Raw genomic sequence first — 20062 nt, 5'->3', positions numbered from 1 at the left:
TGAATTCACGAATTAACAATAATCCAAGGTGCTCCAAGTTTTTTGTAATTTATAATTAATGGTAAAGTTTTTCTTTTGTTTTACAGTAATCGAACAGTTATTAATAGTCTCTAATTAAATTTCGATTAATTTTTATACAAACAAAAAGGGTGAGTTACACTCAACGACATAGCCACGAATCCCTGCCACCCCGTCCGCGCTCGGAGTATAAAGAAAAAAAGAAACTTATATTTTTTTTACACGCTTCCTCCGTTGAAGAGGATTTCTTTCACCCCAGTTCCCGTCCGGGATCATTTGCGATGTGTGTGGCAGAGTTTCGACATTTTTCCTATCCAACTTCCGCATCTTACAGCTTTCTCTCTTTTTCTCTCTCTCTCTCTCTCTCTCTCTCATGCAAATCCGCAAATACACACACACACTCCTCTCTCGTCTTTTCCATTTCTCTTTCTACCATCTTTCACCTTTCTATGCGAATCCGTATTGGTATTTTTCCTCGTATCGATCGCTTTTCTTCTTTAGCTCTTACGCATTCTCGCAAGCACTCACTCACACATACGTACGTATTCACGCGTACCTTTTGTCGCCTCTTATAAATAAAATAGTTCGTAATATATTTATATATATATCTATCTATATATAACGCGAAATGTCGTTTCGTATTTTCTCGAAAACACAACTATGCCCGTGCGCGCTTCGCTCATACAGCAGATAAGCGAGACTTCTCGGCGTCTCGCATCTGTCTCTCTCTCTCCTTCTCTTTTTAGCTTCCTTCTCTTCCATCCCATATATATAGCAATAATTCGTAACGTAAACTTAATCTCTCAACTTAAAACAAAATTGGTAACCACGTATTTGCGGCGCACGCCGCGAGTCTCGCGTTCGCGCCGGAAAAACCTTCACAAATCTTGGTTCATCCGCGAGGGGATGAAAAATGATATGAATAAAAACAACGTGACACGCGAATCGAACGCAAAAAGGGGATTCGTAGACGTAGGATGACTCTCCGAGTCGTGTTGTCAACAAAGAAATTGCATTCGTTGACAAATCTATGCGCTACGAATTTATCGTGTCGACACGACTCAGATATACCACCATCAAAGAAATCAAAGTGATTCGCGCTGATCCGGCTCGCATAAGTTGATTTGATGGCAAATTCGATTACGCGCTTGCGTAGTCCTGAGAGGGACCAGTAAGGTATAAAACAATTACAGCAAGACATTCACAGATCAGCGAGAAACACGCGAGTTTTCCCGGATGAGGAGGGAGGAAACGTTCGCCGTGATTTTGGACTTCGCGATATTTTCGACGCGCCGGAAGAAGCTCGCCGGACGTGCACCGCGCCACCGGATGTATAAACGCCATATTTTTCTTTTTTTTTATTTTACTATAGATAAAGTTTCTTCCTTGCTTTAGTTTTTCATAGAGAATGCAGTCGCATTGCGGGACCACGACGATGGGGATCACTTAAGATCTAAACAAGTACTCTCCTTAATATTAGATATATAACTATCTATTTTTATATGTATATATATACTTTTTCATATATATATTTATATTGAAAAATGAGTGTACTCTCTTTCTCTCTCTTTCTCTTGTCATCAATATAGGGATAGATTATCAATTAACTTGCAATTGCGTGTAACATAGACGCGTCCAGCGCATAGAAACATAAATAAATAAATATAAACCGATGTATTTACATTATACTCGGGTGGAGAAGAGGGAGGGGTATCTGTGATATCGTGGAAGGTCCGATGTGAGAATATATTATATATATATATGTTCTCTTTTCTCTGTTCTTGTCTTTTTAAATATGCACGTGTAAATTCATGTGTAAATCTCATTCGTCTGTCGTCAATTTTATCTCGGCGTAAATATGCGGCGATAGAGAAAACGAAGAATAAAAATAATACTTCGCGTAAAAACAGAGGAACCGTAGATAGCTATATATGTAATATGCGCGTAACTCTTATCGGTATACGTATATATAAATATAGATACGGAATTATGAGGTAGAAGCGGTTTCGTATACTTATCAATATATATTGTATCATTATTGTATATGTATTGGTGAGAGGCATGACTATCGGTATTCTCCGAGTACCAGGTAAACAACTTGTGTCCAATAAAAAAGAAAAACTCGCATATGTTCGCCATCGATATAGCATTGAGAAAATAAAATGGGAGAAAAAAATGGAAATTAAATCCGGCAAATCTGATAATAATTGCTCATTGATCAGAGAAGGAGAGGATTCCATTGGCACCGACGGTGATCTTCGCGGTTCACCGAGGCGAAACGGAAAGAGTGAAGTCTTCATTGTTTCGTCAATTCATTTTTCAAATAATTACGTTTTACTTGTGTATTACTATGTATATATTAAAGAAAAATCATTAAACTCGCGCGGTGGGATATAAACGGCCGGCCAAACGGATACCGACAAATGGGAAGGTTGATCAACGACTACTACGAGAGGAAAGGGAAAGCAATTAGGAGACGAGGTGAAATAAGTCAACAAAGAATAAATATATATATAGCAACGAGAACATTTGCATACGTTTAACGCTTGCGAGAAAAGGATTCGCGTTGAGCCGCGTAAAGAAACTTGAGAAAAGCGCGTGGACCCGCTACATATATATATGTATATGTACGTATATGTATAATTATGTATAATTTGTATGTATAATAACCGCCAATACGGGCAAGGTTTGCTGTCAAGCGGGAAAATTGCGAGAGAAAAATCAATGATAAGAATCTGACGGTGATCTCGTGGCGAGTGATCGAAAAGATTCGCGGTCAATAAACTCACGGCAATGTATCAGAGAGGCTTTAAAAAAAAAAACAAAAAAAACGAACACACCTAAACAGTCCCTACTATACACCCGACTATTGCATCGCTTGATTCAATGATTTATGTTTATTTAAAAATCTTATCGACTATTATACTTTGTAGTTTGTACTTGGTTTTCATATTCCTGAGAGAAGGACTCGTGACGCGTCGTCCGCGGTTCGCCGGGGTTCTCGGGAAAGTCCCTGTCCGATCATTAACGGCTTTTCTCCGCTATTTTCTCCGCGTCTTCCCACTTTCCTCGATTTCCCGCTTCATTTCCCGAGACGGAGACCGGCGGCGGCCGCGCGACGCGCCGATCCGATCTTGAAAACTATCGCTTTATGTGTTATATACAGTGATCTTTCGTAAGCTTCATTCTGTGTGCACCCTGTAAGTCGTGTGTGTGAGGTAGCATTTGTACTAGTGTCCGACGAAGTATTGTGATCCGTTATTGCGGCGATGGCCGCGGCCGTTTTGGACGCGCCGGTGACGCGGCTCTCGCGGAGGCTCCCTCCTCCGTGGCAGTGTTTTTTTTGCATATTGTACGTCAACACTACGATGAGAGATCAGTCTTATTGTTGAGATAAGAGGTGAGGAACAGATGCGAGATATGCGCGCGGGATATCTCGCCGTCGTGCCTCTCGAGGAAGTCCAACTCCGTAGATCAGCTCGTCATCGGTCTTATCCCCGAGGGTACGATCGCGAGATCTCGATCGGATCTTTATATCGATGAGAGGTGTACGGGGAAGAGGGATATATGAAATCGTCATCGTGATCGCGTTGGATCTCTTGTTTGAGCGAGGATCGATTATGATGATACGGTCCTCGACGACGAGCTCGTATCCCCGACGCGTCCGGCCGCAAGGCGCATTTGGTCTCTTCTTTTTTTTTTTCTATGTTTACCTATAATTTAACAGCGTGTATAGTAAGTTCACAAAATCCACACGTCTCCTGTCTGTCCCGTTTGTTAACCCTTAACATTACGTTTATTTTGTACTATAGGTCGCAGCCGGGAAACGAGCCGCTCGTTCCCCGGACGTTCGAGGTCCCGCTCTACGACATCGCTAATGCTATGCGTTTGTCTGTTTGTTTGTTTGTATGTTTTTTCTTTTTCCTTCACCACTTTTTGTCCTCCTCTTCTGCACTTTTCTTCTCTTTTTGCTTTTTTTACTTTTTCATTTTTTTTTGCTTCTTCGATTTTAAATAATGCTTATGCGTGCGTGATACATGTACTATGTAATCATTATCCAACTACGGTATAGTACTATTATATACTATACGAGTAAACGGTACAGTAGTTGCCAGTGCACTCTCTGCGCGCGGTGTAGGTGCAGTGATGACATTCAATTTTGCTCCCTCACTCTCATCACGCGGGCAGCGATGCGTTTCTCTTTATCTTTCATGATTCGCGCTGCCCGTGCGACGCGAATGATAACGAAGGTTCCCCATTGTGCGGAAAGCCCGGTCACACCGTGACAGCCAACGTGCTCGTACGCGCGCATTTTCTAATAATTTGATCGAGAATTATACCATAATATTGTTAGCGTGACACGATGATCTTATGCAGAAAGAGCGAAAAAGATGGAAAAACAAGTGCGAGACTTCCTCTTTGCGTTCGAATTTTTTTTCACATCTCATATGCTTATTCTTAATTTAGAAAATATTATAACAAGTCGATTGGAGTCAAATTTGTGGAATCAAGTGTCGCGACAAATTCACTCGAATTTCCCATTTTTCGGATGAGCTGCCTCGCACGATTTTTTTTCACATACGCTTTTCGAAAGCGTGCGCGTGCGAGCGAGTCACGGTGCGAAATCTCCCACGCGTCTCGTGTCAAGCCTTGTGTCACACACGACATTTATAAAGGATTCTCAATCCGTAAAACACATATTATAGAAACAACATGCAACATTTTAACCTACGCCGTGATACAATAATGGTACATACATACGCGTACGCGCATCGCGCGAGTGTCGTGTACATGTGTAGCGTGTACGGTGTGTGAGTGTGTATGCTTGTTTTTTCTCCGCGTGTACATATATATACATATAGACCAAGTATAATTTTTTACACCGGATATAACCGGACCCGAGGATCTTGAAAACTTTGAAGGCGGAAGCGCGCGCGTCTCGCACTCTCGACTTCCGGTCGCGGATCCGATCTCTTGCACGCGCACCTCGACGAAAATCGATCATAAACGGCGAAATCTAATGTATTATTCTCGAGCCCTCGAGACTCTCGGGATTGACGCGAACGAAACCGGAGAGAGAATCGAAGAGGATATAGGAAATTAAAAAAAAATATATATAAAAATAAAAATTAAATAAAAGAAAGTTCGAAAGCAGCCGTTTTCCAAATTTATTTTGAGCAAAGCGATACGACGAAATCGATAATTAGATTTAGAAGATCGAGTTAAACGCGGATTTTCCGAGAGACAAGAGACAATCATCAATGAAGCAAAGTTTATCGCGAAAAAGAGACGTAATTCCGGAAGAAAAATCGGTCCGAGATTTCTGGCCGTTTTAAATACATTTATGCGCGTAGCCGATATACATGTCGCGATAATATAATTAATGACTAATTCTAAATTCATTTTAATTCTACATTGATTATCTTTTAGGTACGTGTTCTTTTTTTACTCGACTGAGACGTGTTGCTCTTTGTTCTTTCAATGTGTACTGCATTGTGTACGTGTGTAAGTGTTGGGAATACCTTTACTACGTATGCATTCTCCTAATCCTTACGTATGACAAAACAATATTAAACCCTGGGTTTAACCATCTCTTTCTATCTGAAACTCCGCGTCTGACATTATTATTCTAACTTTCAAATTTCGCTCACTCCCGATATAACTGGATCCTTCTACTTGTTAAACTTAACGCTAATTCATTGTACCACTTAAAGGTATCTTTTCTCCCTCGCATCTTTGTTGTATGCCTCTGCTTAGCAGAACAGCCGAAAACAATAGATATATATATTTATATTTATATTTCGTATATATATTAAGTAAAAGATTTTCATTATAACTTGGCATACGCGACCATATCTATTTACACGAGCGTGTGTTCCGCGTGCTGTCCACGCGTGTGTGTGTGTGTATGTTCCTCTCTCGCCACTTTCTCTCTTTCTTTCTCTCCATCCCCCTGTGTGTGCGTATGTGTGTACGTGTTGCGCGTGTGTGTATGTTCCTATCTTCATCACATACGTAAACGACACATAACATCCTTTGAATATCCTTCCCGCGGCTTCTCTCCGGGGAATTAACTTCCCTATGACTATGTAATCTTCGTCGTCCAGCATCATTAATCCCATCCCCGGTTAACTTCGTGCGCCCTCGAGATAATCGATGTCACTTTTGTCGGAATAAATTTCACTTTTCGCTATTTCTTGTCGTTTATCAATACATCGCCGACTTTGGGCAACTAACGCTCTCTCTTTCCGCGTTCTCGCTCGCTCTTTCTTTCTGTCTCGTCACCTTCTTTCTCGCCTCCAGCTTTCAACCGGTGAACGCGTCGCAATTTTGACAACGGACTTTGCAAATTCGGCTCTTCCACCTTTCTCCGAACCATCTCGCACGCGAAAATCATCTTCGCGAAGAACCGCGCACGCATTTATTCGCACGCATTTGTTCACGCGTGTACCTGTACGCACATTTTTCGCTCGCTAAGATTTACAGTTGTACATACGTACACTTGTTACCTTAAAACGCGCCCTCGCAAAAAACGGAAAGAAAAACAAACGGATCTATTATACGTATAATAGATAGACATCACGTATGATCCGAGGATCTCGGAACTTTTCCCGAATTTCCCGGAGCTTCTGACAAATGCTGTTGGCTGAAACTAATTGCGGCGGAAAATAAATGTACATAATTGACTAGCATTGGATAAATTCCTTCTGATTTGAGCGGAAATGGATCGATCATGATTGACAAGCTCCGAGATCCACGATCTTGCGTCACCCTACGCCAGGGTAGCAATGGCAGGAAAACTGCTCCGATACTAACTGGACAAGTAGTAGTAGTAGTAGTAGTAATAGTATTAGCGGCTGTACGGAATGTACAGATTTGTATCATATAGTATAATCGCTATTGTGTTCCCTGTGTGTGTAATGCATCGCAAAACAATGAGGTAGTCTGTCATACTTCTTTTGGCAGGGTATACGCGCGCGTGCGCGACGAGTGCTCGCGTATATTTGACGTATATATTTGACATATATTGAATGTTACGAAAAGAAGAAAAAAAAAGGAAAAGAAAAAACAGAAAAAACGGAAACAAAATGAAACTGAACTCTTTCTCTATCTATCTATTTCTTCGGCTTCTATCTCGTGTACTATTGTATCCCCGGCTCGCGCACGACGCGCTTTATAAATACTAAATAATTCTCTATATATCATCTATTGTCTCTGATAAACTTACGGTATAGGCGGTATCGTTGTGAGAATAACCATTTAAACTTTCTGCATAAAACAAAAGGGAGAACAAATAAAACGGAAAAAAAAAATAAGAGAGAATAATCTGTATAAATACTGTAACAAGTAATATCGTGGGTGCCATCCTGACTAGGAGTATATATCTCTATATATCTATACATATAAGTAATGTGTAATATAAATCTATTGCATTGATCACATCTCTTATACAACCGGGATAGCAACTATTTCGCGCGCAATCGCGCGCACTATTTTTCTTTACGTGATCGATGGCTCTATACGCTATATTCTCGGTACGCGACTATTGCTCCGCGGACAAAAGTCCGCATCTTTTTAAACATTGTAAACAGGTAACAAAGTGGTAGTGATTGTTTCGCCGCGGGATTTAACCGGCGCTGCGACAAACTTCCGTGGCGAATGCGATTTGGGCGCCTCTCTAGGGATTAGAAAAAAAAAATCAATGTCGTCGTAACGATGTATCAACGTGAGATTATATTGCTCGTCTCTCGCGCTTCCTCGATGCGCGTTCACCAAGAAGTATATCATCGGCAGTCGCGGGTTCTCCCGCGGCTAATCGCACGATAATTATCCGCCCTAGTAATCTCGTAAATGTTATATAAAATCGTATCTGTATAAAAGGTCTGCGTGTCGTCGGGTGTCATCTCGGCGCGATATGTGTGTATGTCACCACGTTATTATTATTACTATTATTATTATATAGCAATTAATGTGTGCGTCACGTGTGTGTACAAACGGGCGAAATTGAAAGCTGATGTGTCCAGAGTATAAAAGCGTCTGGTTTGGCACTGTGCGCGCGTAGACGTTTAACGTCTTCGAATATATATCGCTCGAATGTCACGATCCTATAGGCTCGATTCATCACAGCGATAATAGTAACGGAAATAAGTGAATGGTTCCAACCGCTGGCGGATCCTGGGGAGGAGGGTAGGATTAAACCCCCCCTTGCAAATTAAAAGAAATTAATTTTGCTGAATCCGCTTAAAATATTTAAGTAAAAATGGAATTAGAAGGTTCATCATGTCCTCGTCGTTGATCCTGGAGTGAAAGCTAAGCCAAAAAGAAACCAAAAATATGAAATCAAATAATTTTGCAGAAATCCCCCTCCCCCATTATCGATGTCAGGATCCGCTAGTGGTACCAACGAATGAAAAATACCACGGCGAGTGTAATTTCCCGATATCTACGGTAATGAATTATCCGAAGAAACAGCGCGCTTATCGCGCTGCGATTAGTTTACCTGAGTTTGCGTTGTTCTCTCGTCGCAGTCGTCTGCGTTATGCTAAATATCTCCGTGTGTGAGTTTATATTTATGCGCGCTCTGTTCGCTCCGCTTTTTACCTTCACTCTCGCTATCTCTCGCCCGTTTAAGAAGCTCCTAGCGTTCGATAATCCTTACTCGACCGTTGCACTTTCATTGACTAGTTTTGTGATTCGCAGCGTTTTCGCGGGCGCATCCGTGCGCATTCCGCACGTTTCGTGCTCTTCCGTGTGTCTCTTCCTCCGTGAAACGAATCTTCATGGTCGTTTCTCTCGTCAACGTGTCTCGGCGGATCTTTAAGGAGCGCACGGGGAGGAGGAAATTGTCCTCGCGACGAGGAAACGGGACGGCGTTCGCTGACGACGACGAAGGGAAAACGAAGGTACCTACTCTGCAGCCTCTCCTCTGTTTCGCACCTCTATCCGCGGTTCGGTCTCGCCGTCGGCTCTAACGGGATGGTCGCCGGGATCGTTGCTTCCGGTGCCACCGCGAGGACCGCGACCTCGACGACCGCGATGGTGACGGCGAGGACGACAGCGACGCCGAAGACTTTGTTACTGACACCGGGGCACGGTGTCCGAATGGTTGGACTGCTCGAACATCTTCGTGTCTTCGAGCTCATCCTTGTGTTCCCGCGCGATGTGTCGTCTGACCGTGTTGTTCCTGGTGAACGTCCGCGAACAGTACGGACACGGCACCCTGATACCCTGGTGACGTTGTCGCACGTGAGCCCGCAGATTCGTCTCGTAACCGTACAATCTTTCGCAGAACGGACACTTGAGTTTTCTACCTGCAAAGAGAAAAATTTGCATTTATGCAAATCGATTGTTTACAAAACACGATTTTATAAAGTTATCGCGTATATATAAATTACGTACGCATTTTTTCACATTATTCGTATGTAAATGACGAATTAAATAAACAGCTGTCGTTAATTATCGCAACTGTCGTATAAGTCGTATACATATGGCACGGCAGTTAAAACATAAATACGGATAAATACTCGATAAAATTACCTCAAACATGATAGATTAATATCATACAAAGAAAGCAGTGTCTTTGTTTGAGATAAAGTTGGAATTTTTTCACGCGATTGCTCGATATCCTGCTTGCTAATCATAGCGTTCTACGCACATACGTTACGGCAAAACCTTCGTGGAAGGAAGCGTGGATGCAGATTGCGCAACTCGGCCTCTCTCTTTCTCTCGTATAGTTTTTTCTGCCTGCGCAGTCGCGCCTCGCTATTAGTTCATCCATCGGCGAGAAGAAAACAAAGTTTAGGCCAGGCGAAACGATTCATGATGGAACATTAGGCCAATGCCTCCGAGATTGTTGGCGCATGCAAGGCCATCCTCTAATACACTTCCCATCTCGGCTCGATTAACTTGCGTCCGAAGAATACCATTTACGGCGATCACCGGCCTCCTCGCGAGCACTCCACGCGCAACTGATCGCGACCGGTAAACACAATTTCGTGTGTGTCCAAAAAAAGATACGCTTTTTGCATATTTTTGTACATTAAATCTCTCAAATACTTAATCGAAATCTTTCAAACGTTTCTACCATTTTTGCGCTTTACAACATATATTAATATTTATAATTTGTTTGATCATTTGACATTTATTTTCAAGAATATAATATTTTTATACGTTTGAAAAAGTTAAATTAGTTTGCTAATGAGTCGGGCAGGTGAAATCCAACGCTTAGAAACCATACGCGGGCTGACATTACCGCTAGACATTCAAGAGAGATATATTCCCCGAGAGAAATATAGTAGATAATTAAATGCTGCCACATTGTAGGTAAGGTGACTCTATGTTATACAGATATACAATCTTATAAAATTGTAATAGCGTTCTTTTAAAGTCTTCAGAAAGGCTACACAAAAAAGTTAAAAACGACTAAACATTTGAATCGAACTTTAAAAAATACTGTTAGGTTTGTACAATATACCAGTGACAAAAAATCGAAACCAGCCTTTGTTCAGCGCCATTAGAGAGGCTAACGCAAGTCGACCATGACTCGGTGACTTGGATTCTCTATCCTAATGTAACGAGAAGCTCATTGTGATGCCGAGAAACTGCGCAATGTATCTTGGAGCGCAATACGTTACGAGTTTTGTTAATCCTCGAGAATTCTTTTTTTCGAAATAATAAAGAAAACGTGGCAATTCTTTACATGTTTTTCAACGTCAACGCCTTCTCCTTACGCGACAACTCTTAGATGACATCATTGCACGTGCGCGCATTTAATGATAATAATGACAACTTGCAGAGTAATTCGCTAACTAAATCACAATCGAATTGGCCGAAATTGTGTTTGCGTTTTACGACCGTAGCCAAAAACGGGGACCGTTCACCAGCTGCGTGACACACCGTGTCATTACTGAAATTATATAGATTAATCGGAAACTCAACTCGGTGAAGAAACAAAGAAGAAGGAGAGAGAGAGAAAAGAAGGGAACCGCCCATCGGATGACCGTGTTCTCTTCCAAACGAAAGGATTGGCCGCCCATCGTAAGCATTCAGGTGTCACAAGAAACGGCAAGAAAGACGCGAGGGATGAGGAGAAAATATGTATTGCGCATGAACGGACCAGTCGCACGCTACACCGTCGTAAAAAGTGACTACAACGTACACATGCAACGCATAAATATCGTGGGCGAAAGTGGCGCACGCATATGTGCGTGCGCGTGTGTAGCATCTAACATAACGATCGCAACCGAATAAAATTTCGTACAAAGAAAACTGATGACGAAATTTCCTTCGGAAACACTCGCGACTTTTTTTTCCAATCCTTAATCAGTTTTATCATTTGTTAAAATTATTTATAGCATATTTAAGTGAAAATCAATCAAGGATATTTATTAGTTATCGCGCGGATCATTCGTTTCTCCACTTATGCAACGCCGTATAAATGTTGCGCGCGACTCGAAGATTTATTTGTCTGATACGAAAATTGTGTTTGGCGTCAACGTGACACGTGGAACAAACGGGCACATTTATCGTTAAACGTGCGCTGAAAATACGGTCGGATGATGATACAGCCGCGGCGAAAACACGCGCTCGCGCGCGCGTCGGATAGCGCCTAAAAATAGAGGGCCATGGGTATCCTAGAAAAATGTAAACGGGGCAGCTCTCTGTCGGGTCTCGTGCAGCTGACTACGAAATTCACAAAGGACCCGCGCGCCGGAACAAAGGCGCGCGTACGCGCGAAGACGCCGCAAGCCGGAAGAGAGAGGAGCAGCAGCCGGCATCGAGGGAGAGAGAGGGAGAGAGAAAGAACCGAGAGGAAGCGGGTTTTGCGAGGAGGATCATCGGCAGAAGAAAGACGGGGGACGAAGCCACGAGGGATAGGGATAGGTACGCCTCTGAAACATGCAGAAACGCAAAACGGTGCCGGCCAGGAAGCGGGACGACCGCGCTTCTGGGAAAGGCACCGCGCCATCTGCGCCGTCCAAGAAATCGCCGGGTCTCTCGTGTATTTATCGATGATTACTATACACACACATACGTAGCACGCATAGTTTCAGTTTCTCAAAGTATTAAGGTACCGAAGCGGCATCGAGGTGCCTCAGATGTGAATTTCCGAAGCTTTGACGCGCGCGAAGATTAATCGAGAAGTGTCACTCGCAGTGTGACACTCTGAATCTTGCAAGATGAATCTTTTCCCTCCCTCTTGAGGCGCGTTATTAAAATCGTTATTACAAAGGATTCGAGCGAACGGCTCTTTGAAAAATAATTAAGCGATCCAATTAGCCGCCCAGATTCTGGGGAGGAGGCAAGGGCCTTCGCTCGCATCTTGAATTGTCGTCACGTCTTGAGAAATTACGCGGACCGTGAGTCGATGATCTGGAAGAAGGCGAAGAGAGATTCGGCACGGGCTTCTGATTCTCGGAGAAGAGAATCGTGCGTGTTTGACCGAAAGGGCTCGAGGGAAGAGGGGCGGAGGAGCGAAGAAAAAGAAGGCCTCACGAGAGAGAGAGAGAGAGAAAGGCAGAGGGCCCGAGGGAGGGACGGACGGGTCGGAGGCGGCAAAATGGAAAGGTTAAGTTACGAAACGCAGCGGCAGCTTCCAAGGTCTCCCCCGCCTCAGCTTCTCCCCGCTTACCGGGGGATCAGGGCGCCGCGACGACGACCTGACCCTTTTCCCCCCTTTTCGGCTGAATGGATCGAACAAACGTGTAACACGCGAGCAGCGACTCCCGATACACGCAGCCCTACCGCAACGCGCGCCGCCTTCGCTTTAATCGATCGCGGCCGCGCGGTTGCCGAAGCGCGTTATCGCTGTATCAGTGCGCCTCCTCGGTCCTCCGCTCTCATTTTCGGTCTCCTCCCGGACGATGCGTAACGCGCCTCCGTTGATATCTCACGCGCTGATGCGTGCGCGAGCGAACTGGAAAGATGGAGGACGGAGCGAGATATCGCGCGACTCGAATCGCGTTTCAGAGGGAATGCGAAATGGAGAAGAGCGAGAGAGAGAGAGAGAGCGCGCGATAATGATTATCTGCTTCGAGGTGGCGAGGAGAGAAGCAAAGACGAGAAATATCAGAGCCCCGCCTCTGTACTTTGTTATAAGATTCCATTACGTAGAAATGGAGTTCTTAGACCGGCCGCGCATCCACCCTGCGGAAGGTTGAAAATGACGGGCACGCGAAGCGAATACGAGATGGTGCGTGTGCGTGTGTGGTGCGGTGGATCTCGTCGGGCCTTGACACATTTCGTTCGGTGGCGCCAAATTGGTCGTCGCTCAGGCAAGCCTTCGCTCCGAAGAGGAACGAAGAGGAGAAAGAGGAGGAAGACCGAGAAAACAGGGAGGAGACGGGATAAAGGGATGGGCGAATCGAAAGGATAAAATCCGCAGGACGCGATAAGAGCGACGAGGACGGTGAAACCAAAGGCAACTCGACGAGAGAGAGAGAGAGGAAAATAGGGCCAAAATGGAGAGAGACGGAGAAGGACGAGGAAAAGGGGGCGAGACGGAGGAAAATCAATGTCAGGCAGCGTGCGTTGCAACCCGAAATCAAGGGAGGCCCAGGCCTCCCCCGCTGCTCCTACGCCAGCTTAGCGTTCGCCGGTCGATTCTGCAAGGGATGGTGGGTTATGGCGCGCACCCTCTCCCTTTTTTAACCCCTCGGAGACCGGAGTAAACCATAACCTGCACAACGGTCCACTTCCCGGGCCTCTCTGAATCGCGATGTCCTTACGATTGCAGCTATTGTTCTGACGTATTTGTATATCGGTATCGACAGCGATTCATTTAGAATTTTAACGAGACTACAGACTCGTGGTCGCATCGTTATGGATAATTCTCAACAGCATTAATAGCGACACCATTAAATCATGGCAGGAGGGCCTATCGTAATTCAATCTTGTCACCATTAATGTTGTGAAAAATGAAGAGTATGCAACCTGATGGAAGGATGATCGTCTTTGCTCAACTCGTTAAAGCGTCTCGAAACATCACTTTGCGCTTTCGAAATATACGCGTTGCCGAGAAAACGAGGTTGCTTCGACAGGGAGTGACGAAGGTCTTCTTGACCTCCTCAGGGCCACGAACATCGAGTTGCCTCGTTGAGATTCTGGAATACTTTGGCCATGAAGTCGACAAAATCCGGTCTAGGGCTCGGAGATAGTTAAGAAACGAAGGGAATTCGAGGAAAGGTCTCTATTATGCACCTCAGCTTATTATGCATGACTACGCGAGGTATACGTATAAGAAAAGAAAAGAATTGTGAAAAAAACGTCGATTTAAATCGCATCAAAATGCATCTCGGAGATTTAGAGAAGATTAAAGCAGCCTAAGATAATAAATTAAAGCAAATGAATTTTTTATACGCGCCTTGTTTGAAGAATAACGCATTCATCTCTTCGTAAGAAATCCGGCTGACCACAAAAGTCCGATTCCACTGCGCGTGGGATAATTTGAAGAATGGACCTTTCCTGGAATCGCGTAATATATGACACAAGGAAATGACACAACGATTATATCAAGGTGTAACATTCCGTTGTTGCTAGTATAAAAAAAAATCAATGTAACAAATTTAATTCCTCGAAAGAAAATTCATTGTCAAATCAATGCGCGGTCAAATTTGGTAACTTCCGAGTGTACTGTAATGTATTATAATATATATATAACATAATTGTTATCTTGTCGCTAAAGCAAGATTCGCGGAACGGATTCACGTCCGTTCTCGTGGCTTACATTCGCCCACTCGCGCGAAAGCTCGTCACTTCCTCGGCCGTGCGTTCTGAAAAAGCTGCGCGTCCCGAAATGTCAGCGTATGGGTGTATGCGTGTGCGCATGTGTGTCGCGATGAAAATAGCGTAGACATAATTTTCCAGCGAGACACGCGATTACCTTGGTCGCGCTCGAGAATCCCAGGTTGCGTCATCGCGCGGAGGCACGCTTTCCCGCGTATTTGTGTATTATGCGTACGCGCATATTCAACGTATCCGGCTTGCGCGAAGCACGAAGTCCACACAAAGTTTTGGAGGCACGTGCACCTATACATCGGCGCGGTGCGTGTGCACGCGTTCGCGCACACACGCAGTCCCGTGCACGCACGCACGCATTCGTTATTGATTGGGGCGCACCGCGAGCGAGTAGTCCCGGCGCGAGAAACGCACGGCGCCCTACGCCATAATGTAGTTAAAAAAAAAAAAAAAACGCGAGTTCTGAAAATGCAGACACCTTCATTTATTCATCCTTTTCGTTGTACATCCGAATGCAAAAATAATTGCTACCATATTTCTGCATTATTAATGTTAGCAAATTATGAATTCTATCGAAAGAAAATGTCGTGTATAATATTTAAAAACAAATATTAATTACATTTGTATAATTTTTTCATCATCGTATAACCAAAAATCGCAATTAGTTTTGTGGGAAAACGTGCGCATTATAAAATAATAATATAATAATAATATAATAATGTATTAATATACCAATTGATTTTTTATAAAGCCGTTGATGAGAGAATCAATTAGTATTTATTTAAATCGCATTTATCATGGACATTAATATTATTCGAGCACTTTTATTTCTTTTTTGTACTAAAAGCACCCGCAATATGTGAATGTTTAATAATATTAATGCTATTGGACACGAAATCACAGTTAATAATACGAATCGTCACGTGTGGGATAGCTTGGCATAGAGAACATCGCGTGACCAGATACGACGAATTCGCCCGGCGAATTCGCGAGATGGTGGTGGATGCAGTAAATTTGCACCCACGCCGGGCCGCCCGCCCAATTTGGCTCGATCCATCCCCACCTTCCCGCCACGAAAATATACGCGCCTGGGCGTCCGAGCAGCTGGCGCTATCCCGCGTGTGCGTCGCAAACCTCACGCAATGACGCAGCGCACGCAGCGCGTCGTCCGCACGCAAGGGACGCGTGAACGGTGCGCCGCGAGCCTAATTTCTATGCCCGTGCATCGCAAGAATCATATATTCAATACGTCGCATAAATTTTGATCGCTTTTGCAAAACCCTCATTTAAAGAGAGTCCTCCGTATACCACTTATACATCACGCAATTCTTTCAACGAGCGTATTCAACCCGTATTTCTCAAAATGCGATTTTATGAATAACAGACTTTTGTCCTAAATGAAATAAAACTAAATTAAATAAAAATGAATTGCGAAGGAAACGAGAAAGGGATTTTTACTTAAGACAGATATTACAGACGTTCACTTATACTTTGAGGAATACATTACACGCTCCATGCTTACATGCGTGAGATTTGACCCACTAGATCGGTAGGAGAGCGGCCGTGATTCTCTCTTCTCACGCGTGATGCAGCAACGATAAGAAAGAGAAAGAAAGAGAGGTGGAAGGAACGTGTTCGCTCGCTCGCGGGCAGCGTTTGTCCTTTGTGTAGGAAAACCTAGATCGAGAGGGGAAGGTGCGGCGAGGATACCCGGAAGATAGGGTTACGCGCATTGTGCGTGGGCGGAGGGTTTGCAGCATGGTGTGGGCCCGTTGTTTTATTCGAACTTGCCGGCGCGAGGAGTATGGTAATAAAGCTCGCGAAAGAAGGGGTTCGATAGAAGGGAACCACTACACAGTCTGGCTATTTTGTCCTTGCGCGCGGAGAAAGCGTAGAAAAAATGCGTCGCGCGCGCGAACCCGCGATGGTAAAAAATTCAACCCTCGGAGGGTTGGCGATGGTTAATGAAAATGAATGAAAAATTTATGGTCACGAATATCGATGGGGTTTAGGCTTCCGTGAGTTTCCCTCAAATTCGAGCTATAAATATTGTAACGAAATAAAAAAAAATATTGAATTGAGAATAATTGTAATCGCTAAAAAAGTTCGAATGAAAAGGCCAACGTATAAATAGTTGCAATTCTTTCATTATTGTAATCAATAAATAATAAATCTTGTGCAATTTCTGAGCAAGATATCTTCACTTCATTGATGAATATGTAATCATCGAATAATGTCAAATATTTCATTAGGAATGGTTCGAATATTCTCTTTCTCTTTATTATTGTAATAGTTAAATAAGTAAAGTTACTATACGGGTATTTACGGATATTTACGGATATTTGCGCGTGCCACGAGCATAACATTATGCAAATTAAAACCATTGTCATACCGCGTGAAAACGCAAGAATGCGAAAATAAATTCGCTTTAACCGAACACATCCTCCGCGGTGCAAAGTGCGTTTTTCTCACGACCTTTACGCGATATTTTTAGGAATGAAATGTTAATGCCTTAAAACCGTTCGTTAATTATTTAAAAGGGAAACATTTCATTTCTTCCGTTTTCTCTTTAGGATAATTCTTCAAAAATCTGTTGCCAAAATAATATAATATATTATTTTCGATTATTTGTCGAGTTTATATATATAATTTAACTACTTTAACTTTGCCGAATTGACCGTAAAGACATCGGTTCGGTCCAATGGCATATGTAAATAATTGCTATCCACAGCGTGTCCATTTATCAACGATTTCACGTCATATACATTGATTATAATTATCCTGCTCAATAATGCATATCCATATGCTTTACACGCGCGCCACACATACGCATACGCACACACACACATCGTGTGTCAACGAAAAACAACGAGACCTTCACGAGAGAGCAAGCGTGTTCCTCCTTTTTGTTTCTCAGTTGCGTTTCATGCTTCATTTATCAGTTTGCTCATACGAGCGGGTGCTCCAATGGCCTTATCATGAATTATTTCGTGACCCGAATTCGGCATTGTACATATAAGAGAGGAGCTCGCGGGCTCCCTATCCCTCTCTCTTTCTATCGTATCCGCTGGTCTAACGGTTAACAGCGAGCTATACGAGCGTGTTTACGAATGTGTGGATGCGTGTACGTATGCGTGCGCGGCTGCGTGACGAAACGATACGTGCATTCGTAAAGTTTTTTTCGTTGTCGGCACGAAAACGCGAAGCGATCGTTGTAAGCTATGCGTGTGTGGGCGACATCAAGATTGGACGTTATCACGGACCAACCAGATGATCGTATCTCGCTCGCTCTTCCCCTTCCTTCTCCCCTTTGGCCTTCTCCGTCCTCCACTTCTGCGCCTCGACCTACTGAGAGCGTTTACGTGCAATCGTTGCAATCGTTACGACATTCGGTGATAAGACCGCTTTCGCGTGGCATAACTCGTTTCGATTTCCTGATTAGCTATAATGCGCCGTTTAGATATAATGCGTCGTTATCAACTGGCTGTATGTGCGAGAGGTATTATACGTATCGCACTTTTTCAAATGACGTAATCACAAATTAACCGTAATACCGTGAATTTCGCTAATAAAAAGCGAAAGATAATATTTGTTTATTTCCCGAGTTGAACACACATCAAACTTTACCGAAAGAAGACTCTAATTAATTCGGGCGCATTTCGCAAACTCTGATATTATGCTCTTCAATTGTAATCGGTCTACCTGATCTCACTGAAGATTACCAATTCGATATATACGTAAGTCACTCTACCCTCGATAACTAAACGATAGTGCGGCATTATTGTCGCGTAGAATGAGATACGGCTTATTTGTCGAATAAAACCGACTGCCGAAGGGCAGATAATAATTTCGTGCAATCTATCAGAGTAATCGAACAATTTTAGGCGGACACACGAGCGACCTCTAATTCGGGTTACTGCGATTCTCTACCGCCCCTGTTCGATCAATACGAACCATGGAGATGTGTATCATACCGTTTTCTGGCCACTACTGTCAAATATAATACCGGATATTCGTCAACTCACAGATTTTTAATGCACAATTAATTTCTTTGTCCCTACACGTTTATAGATTTTTTAATTAAAATTGCCGTAACGCGAGTTACCGTTTACAATAGCTACCTTTTCGCATCTTTAAAGGGATTTAGAAAAGCCGGCGAGAAACGTTTGCGCGTTTTTTTTTATCCGATGACAATTTGCAGCACCGTCTCATGCGCTCTTCTAACTCTCTTTCTAAAACACCGTGCCTGGCCATGACACACATAGCAGCTAGTCTTTCGCATCCTCTCTTGGGAACGTCCAAACAGCCTAAACCCATAACTCATGAGGGATCTGCTGCCTTGTCTTCGGAGGGAGTCCGCTATTTTCTCGCGTCTCGAAAATAGCTATTTTTATCGGCAGCGTCATACACAAAGCATCGGTTGATCGATTCGATTTCAGTTTGCATCGCGAATAAAAATAAATTCGGTTTGATTAAATCGAGAATTAAACAAATCGAGTAGAATTACTTGATTTATATCTGATAATACAGCGCGTGATTCGAATTTATCGATTTTATCGAGTAAATTAATTCGAGTTACAAGGATATAAAAATAGGACATGCATTTAATTTTACACTGTTCCGAGACCGTGATGTAACAGAGTCAATGCATAATCGGCCACGTAGGAAGGAAAGCGCGGTTGCACGACTTTCGACGCATTGCCGCAATAGGCAAAGGCCTCGCATTCCTCTTGTGCAACAATTTTCGGCGATGGAAGATCTCGTGACGATGACAGAATGCCATGGCAAGGCTGAATTAAATCTAATCGCTTCTAAGAAGCTGCCGACCGAATGAGCGACCTTCTTTTTAAATGGCATGTAATGGAAACTCGCGTGCATTTTATTCGAGCAAAACGAGAAGCCAGACAAAATTTTTGAATATAATTACAACAATAATATTCTACATATGGGTTTTAAATATTTTAAGAAATATATATTCTGTGTGTGTATTTTAAGAATTATAATAAATATTTTAAAAAGTTCTTTAGTGTATGTATGAATATTCTTTTGAAAGAAATAATTGAACATATTGTCATTATTTAGCGCTTAATTAAATTCTTATAAAGTCCATTTTTATCTACAAAAATATCGATTATGGGAAAATAAACATTATCATTTTTATATATTTTTATAAATAATAAATTAATTGAAGAATATTATATTGTTCTTTATTTACATTCTTAAAATCTAATTTAGGAAAAGATCTATATTTTTTCTCTCTCTCTCTCTCTCTCTCTCAATCATTAATCATTTAAAAATTCATATCCAA

General features: G+C 42.9%; 1 protein-coding gene across 6 annotated transcripts in view; it reads right to left on the bottom strand.

Moving 5' to 3' along the window:
* Positions 1-486: 486 nt before the first annotated feature.
* The window catches only part of LOC105257219 (zinc finger protein chinmo), a 55268-nt gene continuing 35692 nt past the window's right edge, over positions 487-20062 (bottom strand). For all 6 annotated transcript variants that reach the window (XM_011267683.3, XM_025412999.1, XM_011267682.3 and 3 more), the window contains one exon: positions 487-9329. In XM_011267683.3, the coding sequence (XP_011265985.1) occupies positions 9094-9329 (236 nt within the window). In that variant the 3' untranslated portion in view covers positions 487-9093. The remainder of the gene's footprint in view (positions 9330-20062) is intronic.

This window comes from Camponotus floridanus, unplaced genomic scaffold (assembly GCF_003227725.1).
Source record: "Camponotus floridanus strain SB8 unplaced genomic scaffold, Cflo_v7.5 scaffold11, whole genome shotgun sequence".
Lineage (NCBI taxonomy): Eukaryota > Metazoa > Arthropoda > Insecta > Hymenoptera > Formicidae > Camponotus > Camponotus floridanus.
Note: the sequence above shows the minus strand (reverse complement) of the source record. Positions and strands in the feature narration are given on the sequence as shown.